Source organism: Ostrinia furnacalis, unplaced genomic scaffold, assembly GCF_004193835.3.
Source record: "Ostrinia furnacalis isolate ACB-3 unplaced genomic scaffold, ASM419383v2 OfSCF3271, whole genome shotgun sequence".
Classification (NCBI taxonomy): domain Eukaryota; kingdom Metazoa; phylum Arthropoda; class Insecta; order Lepidoptera; family Crambidae; genus Ostrinia; species Ostrinia furnacalis.
The window spans coordinates 656,206-667,647 of NW_021133510.1; the positions used below are offsets into that span (position 1 = coordinate 656,206).

General features: G+C 37.1%; 2 protein-coding genes across 12 annotated transcripts in view; both read left to right on the plus strand.

The window, feature by feature from the left end:
* Positions 1 to 9,325, plus strand: part of LOC114357616 (protein Wnt-5a) — a 28,704-nt gene extending 19,379 nt beyond the window's left edge. For all 11 annotated transcript variants that reach the window (XM_028311332.1, XM_028311323.1, XM_028311322.1 and 8 more), the window contains 2 exons: positions 5,103 to 5,356; positions 9,110 to 9,325. In XM_028311332.1, coding sequence (XP_028167133.1) covers positions 5,103 to 5,356; positions 9,110 to 9,294 — 439 coding nt within the window. In that variant the 3' untranslated portion in view covers positions 9,295 to 9,325. The remainder of the gene's footprint in view (positions 1 to 5,102; positions 5,357 to 9,109) is intronic.
* LOC114357620 (probable salivary secreted peptide) lies at positions 2,375 to 2,870 on the plus strand. The gene has a single exon (XM_028311337.1). The coding sequence runs from the start codon at positions 2,412 to 2,414 to the stop codon at positions 2,766 to 2,768; it is 357 nt and encodes a 118-aa protein (XP_028167138.1). The 5' UTR covers positions 2,375 to 2,411; the 3' UTR covers positions 2,769 to 2,870.
* Positions 9,326 to 11,442: the final 2,117 nt, after the last annotated feature.

Here is an 11,442-nt window from a genome sequence, read left to right on the forward strand (position 1 = left end):
ATTATAAACAAAACATGCAGTAAATAACCCGACTGACTGACGATCTGGTGAAGGTCGCGGGAAGTGCTTGGATGCGAGCAGCGCAGGGCCGGTCATTGTGGAAATCCTTGGGGGAGGCCTTTGTCCAGCAGTGGACGTCATTTGGCTGAAACGAACGAAGTAAATAAACTGTACCATTTTAATCTACGATTTATTCGGTTTCAAGACTAATCCCTCGTTCCCATCACTGCAATTTCTGTATAGCCAGAAACTGTTAGGGCTCCAACGAAACCCAACCAGTGAAAGATGAGTAGGTATTCCCAGAGGATAGCCTAGCTTATTGTCTTGGAACTCGCGACGAATTTAATCTGAAGAATACCTTTAGTTACCTAGACTAGAAGGACTTCGAATTAAATCTACTAATATTATAAAGCTGAAGAGTTTGTTTGTTTGTTTACCTGAACGCGCTAATCTCTGGAATTACTGGTCCAATTTAAAAAATTCTTTCAGTGTTAGATAGCCCATTCATCGAGGAAGGCTATAGGCTATACAACATCACGCTACTATCAATAGGAGCAGAGCAATAATGAAAAATGTTGCGAAAACGGATTTTCACGCGTACGAAGTCGCGGGCACAGCTAGTTAACTTATATAATTCGAAGTTTTTTCGTTAGAAAATATCTGTATTATTTTTGGTACTTCGTTAAACGTGTTTTGGAAAAGTTAAATTTGACTAGCTTATTTTTATCCTAATATGTACCGAACTAATATTATTGGTTACATTACGGAAACTTGTGACAATTTGTTTGCTGTGACGAGCGCCATCTCGTGACAGGAGCGATACGTCTTGCAGTGTGTGCACAGTGGATAGGTGTATGCGATAATCAGTGTTTTAATAACTTTAAATAACTTTAAAAGCGAATACTAGAGTTAAAAAACACAAGAATGCCCGGAATTAGCAATCGATTTTGCACAGTGGTTATCCCTCCCTATAATACAAAAAAATTTTTGCACATTGTCGTTTATTTACCCATTTTTATTTACGCCAAAAGATATTTAGGGCAGATTTTTCAATCGTCGGATAACTCTTAACAGAAAAATAACTTTGGCACTTTCACAGTTTCAGTAAGGGAAATACATCAAAATAACAAGCTTATTCTTCAGTTAAAAAATAATCTGACGATTGAAAAATCCTTATCAATGAAAGTTACTTTGATTAACATAAGATTGTTCTAAAACACAGGTCGTTTCGTTCGTTTCAGCCAAATGACGTCCACTGCTGGAACACACAAGTAACACAATTTAATAACCGCAACATAATTACAGGAAATAAGTTTCCCATAATTATCATGCCGGAAAATGATAATAACTAGTAGATATAATTTAATAAATTATTTCTTTATTGAATCTGAATATTTCTTTGGCCCTGACTTTGAAGCAAGTTCATGTTTGATTTGTGGATGGCAAAATACTATAAAAAGCCATTTATTTTGAACAAGAATTATTGACTAATGACGCTTCTGTGTAATAAGTAGTGATTAAACTCTACAAATGTCAAACATTTAAGATGATTTTCCAAATGAAACATAAAAGAAAAATAGAATGTATATATAATATAATGTATATGTAAATATAATAAAATATGCCAAAAGGAACACTTGCTCAGCATAATATCCTGACGATTCAGGAGCATTTCAGGACACTGATTTTCAGTAGGTGCCTTGGGCACTGAAAGCCTGTAGTGATAACGGAAAATCCAATTTGTACTTAAATAGTTGGATAGTGTCTTGTTTTTTGGAAATGCTTTTACGTCACATAAAATCAACATTACAGCTCACAAAATAACAAAGAGGAAAGAAAACTACTTTCCTGCATAGCTTATTAATTCTTGAAGTATTTTGTTTGGTCACATTGACTTTGTGGCGCTCCCGCGTCGGTGTTTTAACGATAACAAGTTTAAATATTTGTTACTTACAAATGACAATGTTATGTTAGAGATTACCATGACCAGTACCTATAAGAAAACTTTTTAAAAACTAATTTTCTAAATAAAGGCTGAAACTTTCAATAACAATTTTTTTCTTAAACTAAGAAATTTCATGCTACGAAAACGCGCATAATCACTAAGTCCATTAAGAGGAACCGATTGATAAAGTTTCGCTGCAATCATTATAACTCAATTAGATGGTTAGTAATATCTAAAAACATTACATATTTTTTTGGAAAATCGTTCTTATTACAACCACATAAGATACCGGTATTTATGTAAAACGTCGTCCATGCATGATCTAATATCGCCCAAAAAAATTCGACCATTTTCCTTATCACAAAATTTCCCGCGCTTAACTTGTCACACTCTCGCATAACCCGCTCCGCGCATATAAAACAACGCCACGCAATTAGCACCTCAGTAACGAACGACCGACGTCAAGATGCGTGCCTTAACAATCCTGTCGATTTTCTGCCTCATCGCTGCCTACAACTGCCAGAGCCACGACCTGGCTCTGGGCCAAGCAACGTACGGAGATGTCGTGATATACAAAGTGAACGAATACAAATACGGATTCCCTTTGATGGTCAGGAAAAGCGACATTGAATACCCAGAGGCGGGACAAACCAACTTTGCTTACATCAGAGCTATCTTCATAAAGGACAACGTGAGAGACGGCACCGGGGGATACCCTACCGTGTCAGCTGGAGGCGTAGGACAAAGATTTGTCAAGATCAAGCTCAAGAGCCAAAGAGGCTACGGTTTCAACTTCACAGTGACCATCTACGGACGATACTGAACTCCTAAGTAGTGATGCTCGCCTAGTACTTTGTTGTGATACGGTGCCAAATATCATAGTGATTTTATATTTATTGCAGTATTAAATTATTTTCGATCTAAATTGTGTTTGTAATTTAATTAAGGGTTGATTTTTCAATCGTCAGATATCTTCTAACCGAAGAATAAACTTGTCATTTTAACTTTTCCCTAAATGAAACTGTGAATGTTACAATTCTTGATTTACCTAATAGTTATTCGACAATTGAAAAATCACACTTAACACGCTGAGTTTATCTTTTGAGGTTTTCATCAAAGTTTCTTTAAAAAAAATAGAAAAGAACACTGTTTTTCCACAGTGATGTCACAACATAGGAAAGTTTTCGAATACATTTTAACATTTCTTTTGTTCAAACAAAACCATTAGGTACCTACTAGTATTAGGATTCCCTGTTATCTCGAATATGTAAATTAATTAATTAACATTTAAATGTCAAGTTAACAAGGACATTAACAACTACTTGAATAATCTGAAACTGAAATAACTGAATAACATTGTTTCAAAAGTCAACAAATGTACAAAAATTTTCACAATATGTAATCTTTATAATTTAAGAATACGGTTTGATTTTCTTATCGCTATTATAATTATTTGCCCTCGTACCATTGTAGTTACGTTAAGAGTTATAATAGCATTCTACTCACCTCATATCTTCAAGAACAAAACATAGTTTTCAGACAATAGCATCTTATGGGTATGGATAAAAATATAGTGCTCTATGACAGTAACTCTATCTGTTACGTTTACACAGCGATACATTTTGAAAAAATAAATCTTGATTTAATAAGTAAGTATAGGCACAGACAATATAATACTAGTGTATAGGGGATAATAATAATAGGGAATGAAAAATGATAATATTAAAAATATGTAGTACAATTAATAATATAGTAAGTGCTCCAAATAACTCTGTCAGTCTATTAGGCTTCAAGTTGGCGCTTAGGTGTTTGATTTTCCTTAAACTGACTCTATACCTACTAAAATTTTTATCAGGTTCTGTAATCCAGGCGTCACAACAGAGAGAAGTTTTGAATTTTAATTTTGCAATACATATCTAGTAGTATAGATTCTTTCAATAAATTAAAAGAGGTAAGCGCACTCTAACAATACAGTCATCAATGAGTCAATATTTGCTCTAGCAATGAAGCACAATATCTAGAATAACGATAAATGAAATCGTTAACTAAATACAATATGTTTGCACAGCATGACAGTCTGACACAATCGCTGAATAAACATTTCCTCAGTGTAACCCAAATAAAAACAGGTAAAGTTGAAAGATTTGTTAATTGTTAAATACACGAAAAGATAGATAATGCTGCTTAAAAATTTACCTACATTATCACCGCCATTTGTTAATAGGCAACTTGCTTGTTAGTTCAAATCCCTCTAGGGACAAAATTCAGGGAGTCACAGAAGTTACATTATTTAAATAATAGTTGTTTGTTTATTTATATCCAAAGAAGTACCCATAGTTCAAACTATATCATATTCAAATTCAAATTCTTTAGGGTGCTATTGCTATACCACATGTTACATAGGATCTTCAAAAATTAGCCCAGTTAACCTGCATTATTATGCTTAGGTCACTATATTAGGTAATTCAAATGTAGAAAAAGATATTTAGAGATGTAGAGATTTATCTATACTGTCATACTTAACCACAAAAAATCACGTCTTGTGGTTAATTTAGAGTTAGACCATTTATTATCAAGAGTGAGGTCAAAATGCATTCGTAAATAACTCAAGTTGACAGTTCGTACATTTATTAACTTCATAATGGGGTATTTTATTATTATATTATAGCGACGTTTACTAAACGATGCTATTTGTAATATTATTTGGGATCAGATTCCAAACTTGAACTTAATAAAGATTTACAAAGATATGAATAAGTTCTGGTTAGACCGATAATAAATTTACACAGTTTATTTGATTCTGGGTTTTAGATAGCTAATTGCAGGGAAGGCGACATTTGTAACTAAACAATTTTGCGTAATTATTATAAAGCTTCGTACCTACCTACGTGATTACAATATCTTAGATCAAATCAGAAGAAGAATAGCAGAAGGGTTCTAAAGTAAAAAGTAGAGCTATCAAATGATTAACCCTAGAATTTGAGTGCATATTGGATGTTGGATTCACTCGTATACCTAGTAGACGCTAATGTACCTATAGTTCTTATCTACCGACAAGCGCTGAGAAACCAGCTACAGTTTGCAAAAGCCCTAATATAACATAATATAACATAGGGACTTCTATAACCATTATTAAAAACCTAAAACCTTTTTCCAGCTCCATGGGTCTCCTAGACTTCGAAAAGTGGACGCACCGGGACCTCTTCGCCGAGAAGTCCAGGCTTTGCGCCAGGATCCGCGGCCTGACGCCTGGCCAGAGGCGCGTCTGCCGTCGCCACAGAGACCACATGCCGATCGTCAGTGCTGGAGTGAAACAGGGGATTGAAGAGTGCCAACACCAGTTTAGAGAGAGGCGATGGAACTGTACTATCACGGGAGATGGGACGGTGTTTGGACCCTTGACTCTGATAGGTAAGAACATAGTACTTATCCTCTCTAGCAAGAGACGCGTCTGATGAAGGTATAGAGACCATAATATGCCGATCGTCAGTGGTGGAGTGAAGCAGGGAATCGAAGAGTGCTAGCACCAGTTTAGAGAGAGGCGATGGAACTGTACTATCACGGGAGATGGGACGGTGTTTGGGCCCGTGACGCTAATAGGTAAGAACATACTTATCCTACCAGGCCAGAGGCGTGTCTACTGAAGATACAGAGACCACATGCCTGTCGTCAGTGCTGGAGTGAAACAGGAGATCGAGGAGTGCCACCACCAGTTTAGAGAGAGGTGGTGGAACTGTACCATTACGGGAGATGGGACGGTGTTTGGGCCCGTGACGCTAATAGGTAAGAACATACTAATCCTACCAGGCCAGAGGCGTGTCTACTGAAGATACAGAGACCACATGCCTGTCGTCAGTGCTGGAGTGAAGCAGGGAATCGAAGAGTGCCAACACCAGTTTAGAGAGGCGATGGAACTGTACTATCACGGGAGATGGGACGGTGTTTGGGCCTTTGACTCTAATAGGTAAGAACATAGTAGGTACTTTCCTTTCTAGCAAGAGACGCGTCTGATGAAAGTATAAATGTCTGTCGTCAGTGCTGGAGTAAATTAGGAGATCGAAGAGTGCCAGCACCAGTTAAGGGAAATTACGGGAGACTTTGGCTCTTCTTGACTTTGATAGGTAAGAACTTCTATCCTCCTAGGCGCGTCTGCCAAAGGCACTTAGACCATATGCCAGTCGGGTCCATATTCGGTTGCATAAAAAATATTGTCATAATTTAAGAGTGCATAAAGTTTTTTGGCATACTCATCATTTCGCATAACGTTCATACAGAATAAATCATAATGCATATTTTTTTTTGCCATAACCACTTTTATTATAATAATATTTTAGTATATATTTTTTTTGCATTCTTGTTTTTTTAATAACGATTTCTAGGCATAACATTTATTGGCATCTAAACCAATGCCATAAATATTACCATTCATAATATACAAAGTACCATAATTTTAACAAATATGAAATATAAAAATGTTATACATAAAAAATATAAAGAACATAATTATTAACAATTAACAATTTGTTACATACATTTAAATTATGGTACTGAAAATTAGAGAAAGTTATTATTATGCCTAAGAAACCATTATGCATTTAGAAAACTATGCATATCAAAGTTTATGCGAAAAAACTTTATGCAAATACTGTTATGCCAAACTAAATTATGATGAAAAATGTTATGCGTCTGAGAGGGCACCCATGCCAGTCGTCAGTGCTGGAGTAAAGCAGGGGATCGAGGAGTGCCAACACCAGTTTAGAGAGAGGCGATGGAACTGTACTATCACGGGAGATGGGACGGTGTTTGGGCCCTTGACTCTAATAGGTAAGAACATAGTACTTATTCTCTCTAGCAAGAGACGCGTCTGATGAAGGTTTAGATGTCTGTCGTCAGTGTGGAGTCAATCAGGGGATTGAAGAGTGCCAGTACCAGTTAAGGGAAATTACGGGAGACTTGGGCTCTTCTTGACTTTGATAGGTAAGAACTTCCAATCCTCCTAGGCGCGTCTGCCAAAGGCACTGAGACCACATGCCGATCGTCAGTGCTGGAGTGAGACAGGGGATCGAAGAGTGCCAGCACCAGTTTAGAGAGAGGCGATGGAACTGTACTATCACGGGAGATGGCACGGTCTTTGGGCCCTTGACTTTGATAGGTAAGAACATACCTACTAATCATAAAAATAGTAAGTATTGCTAGATGACGCGTCTGCCGAAGTCAAAGGGACCACATGCCGATCATCAGTGCTGGAGTGAGGCAGGGAATCGAAGAGGCTAAATTTCCTACAAGATGAAACAAAAGCGTCTATTTTTAGGATAAAGTATTTTTCCTTCAAGGATTGTCTCTAAGAAAATAAGAAGCTAAACTATTGTTGGCATGTAAAAGATAAAACTGCGATAAATTCTCTTAAACGTAACAAAGCGTTGACATTAGTGTTGTAGGAGGACCAATTTTCCATCGTAGCGATACCTATCTTAAAATATATCTAATTGGGATATTGATACTCGGAAAATATTTATGCTAAATCTTTATAGCAGCAGCCCTGTGAAACATTTTTAATTATTTATTTCTCTATTTTTCGTTTAATGGTTTCACTGAGATATAATGCGGTGGTACTTACATGTCGTAGATAGAGCAGAATTGAGTCATAATACCTAAGCGAATAAATTAAAATGTTAATTAAAAATTAGAAGGTATAAAAAGTATGTACAGAGGTAGGTACCTAACAATTGTTTGGTACAGACGAAGTCCATAGTAAGTAATTTATGCTTAGTTTAAGACCAGATGGTTGTGCATAATATCCAATTCTTGCTTTTAATTAAATGAAATGGATAATACATACCTACTCGTATTATTGCAATAGTGTCTATTACAAATCACAGACTCACAGATTTATCTCTGAGATTTGTAACATTTCGATATACCGTGTCTTTCCCTAATCCCTTATCGGAATAAAACAATAAAAATATCGTTAGGCACTACGCTAGCGTGACGCAATGAAAAATAATATCGTTATTCCTTGAAATATTATATCCTTATTCTCGAGGAAACGTCCTAGACTATACGAGTACTTCTTACTGCGAGAAAAATATTGCTATCACAATCTTGTTTTGTACTCGAGATCCAATTATGTTTTGTTCACTATGCGTAGTTAATCCAAGTGTACTAATAAATAAAGCAAATTACAGACATGACGTCACTTTTTCGTGAACTCAATGCCTAACTGTAATGTTAAAGCCAATAAACATTGTTTTACCGTTAACTTAGAACTAATTGAGTTTTCAGGTTTGTAATTTTGTTTTCTTTTAGAGAAATTGTGTGTTGAATAGTGACAATTTCAAAATGAAAATTACAAAATTAACTTAGCTTTGAAAATTAAAATGAAAAACAAAAGCAAATGCTACCGTGTAGTCATTACTAGTCATAGATCTACTAACGCCATCTGGTTCTTTCAGCGTGCATCAAATTCTTCAGTTTAAGGGTGAGGCAAGTTGGATTGTGACCCAAATTGAAGAATGGAAAGTTGGAAACTAAGTTTTAAATATTCTACAAGGGATATATCTTAAAAGCTTCTGGAGTGATTTATAGTGACAGCTACTACACTTGCATTTTGAATATCTCTACAATCTAAGAAAATGTATTTCGTTCCAGTTTTCCTGATTGTTAGATTTATCTTTCTGGACTGTATTATTTATAACAGTCACACATCGTGCGATTTAATTTGAATTTATACTGTGAATACAATCCACCAAAAAGTAACTTTCAATTGGCAGTAAAATTTGAAGTTTACCTAGCTGCCTTAAAAATTATAGATCTTATATAAAACACTATTGTACACGAAAAGTAAAGACATATAAATCAATAAATGGATCAATTTACGCGGCCTCGTGAAGCGATCTTTTCCAGAGAACTTACAGAGAGGGCAGTTATGATAGAATCAGTTCTTTCTTTCTTGTTCTCTTTGCTATAAACAAAATTAGTGGCAGGAGAGTCGCGTTTTAACAGCTAAAAAAATTTCAGCTCAATCGGTTCAGGAGAACTGGTCTTAAATTCAGTTGCAAGATTTGTCCCACACTAACAAACAAGCGACGTCAATAATATAAAGCTTGTAAAAAACATTTCATTTGAGTAGAGTGCCCACTACCAATGATTTTTTATATCCAACAGCATCAAGAGAGACCGCGTTCACGCACGCCGTGACGTCAGCGGGGGTGTCCCTCTGGGTGTCCCGGGCGTGCCGGGACGGGCGGCTGTCCAGCTGCGGGTGCAGCCGCGCGCCGCGTCCCAGCCACCTGCGGGACGAGTGGGTGTGGGGCGGCTGCGGGGACAACCAGCGGTACGGGTACAAGTGAGTTATTATCGTCACTTATGGTAACACATAATACATATCGTCAATTTTGTTTTAATAGGGGTCACTTAAAAATTAGGGATTGATGGTGAAAACGGGCATTAGTCTCTTCTGAAGGATCATGTAACTCTCTAACTCTACAACCAGCGGTACGGGTACAAGTGAGTGTAAATTATCATTAGGTCATTTATGCCCGTTTCCACCATCAATCCCTAATTTTAAGTGATCCCTATGGTAACACATAACAGGAATTTTGTTTTAATAGGGGTCACTTAAAAATTAGGGATTGATGGTGAAAACGGGCATTAGTCTCTTCTGAAGGATCATGTAACTCTGTAAAGGTAAATAAAAGACGCACGCCGTGACGTCAGCGGGCGTGTCCCTCTAGGTGTCCCGACAACCAACGATACAAAATTGATTTGAGATGTAGTGCAAAAAATGCATGTATTTTCACTAACGTATGTAACGTTAGTGTGTCCCAATATATTTTAACATTAAAAGGCTACGCTACCGTAGACACTTCTTGTTGCTGACACGCTACACCACTATAGAAAACGGCGTCAAGTGGAAGCAATAGACACTTTTGGGGGTTATACGTCTGCATGAGAAATCAGTAATAACAAAATATGGAATCCACTGGGGTGGCTTGTATGCGTGTCTACGATTGCGAAGCTTTAAACCACCTCGGGATCATTCCATTAACACGGGTGCAACATTTAGACGACTGTTTTAGTTTAACCTAATTAAATTAAATTTATATGAAAGACTACATTTTAATAGGTTTACTTTATATTAATTAACAAAAATTTTAATATGATATTTTAAAAGCTTTTGTCCTTTTACCTAGGTTAAACTAAAACAGGCGTCTAAATGTTGCACCCGCGATAATGGAATGACCCCTCGACAACTCAAACTCGTCTACTATTGTCAGCACAAAATACAGCCACTGAATACTACGTAAGTAGAGCTACGAGCTATGTATAATAATATTATGTTTACCAACAAATTCTGGGAATTCGCCGACCTAGTACTAGAACTTCTACAAACAACTCCGCGCGGTTCCTGCGAGCCTTGTACATCTTACTATACTTTCCACTACAACTACAATATCCTTGAAGTCCGTACTAGTAGACTTCTATGATACACCTCCTCGGTACCTCTGAGAGCCTGGTCGGAGATTATTATTTTATTTAAATACGTCCTCTCCCGGGCACGGAGACCCGGATCGGTGTCGCGCAACCTCCTTGCGACTCATGCCCGCCTGGTACTTTTCCCCCACATTATCGAAAATTTCCCCGCGGAAAACTCGATAGAATGAAAAGATTTCACCTGCCAATATTGACGCAAATTGTCATTGTTTTAATAAATGTTTTAAGAATCCCTTACGAAAATTAACTTTCTCATTTATCTTTTAAAAGATAACTAATTCGTAGCTAAATTCTCACACTTTTACCACAAAAGGTACAAAAGCCCTAATTAATTTCGGAAAGGTAAGGTCGATTTGTTTGCGAGAGAAACATTTCTATCGCTTCAATTATCACGATGCCGGTGTCTCCTTTTCACCTGAACGATTCGAAGTGTCAGGTAGAACTTACCTGTCTCACTGCGCACCTGTGTACCAGGGCCGCAACAGTCACCTGGAGCTACGCTACTACCTGAGACACGCACACTACAACACTCACCTGAATGAGTCTAGTAGGAAGCCATGTGTGCGTGAAAATGTGGGCGTTACGACCCTCGCATTTCCCCAACCCCAAAGGTGAAAGAAAAACAATATCCCGTCTCACTCACTCTCACCGCGGTGATTTTCCAAGGTGTGCACGTTAGTGACACCGTAGAATTGTAAATGTGTGCGTGGTTTACCTGAAAACGGAGCCCACGTGAAAATTCCCGTTTACTCCTGCAGCTTCCTTATGTCCTGGTATCCAGGTGAGAAGTAAGACAGGTGGAAAAATTTCACCTGCTCTCTTCGGGCATGAAAAATGTTTGCATATTCCTTACCTGCTCGTAGCATTAGCAAATGACGAAGACAATTAATTAAAAATAAGAACTTATTGAATTAATTAAGTCTCATCTAAGCTCTAAGTTTGAAACGCAAGGATTTTTCTTTGATATTTCTATAATTTTCACGTTAATTATAATAATAAGGACA

Excerpts from the sequence above, each read along its gene's own strand:
- LOC114357620 (XM_028311337.1), top strand. The coding sequence starts at position 2,412 with ATGCGTGCCTTAACAATCCTGTCGATTTTCTGCCTCATCGCTGCCTAC.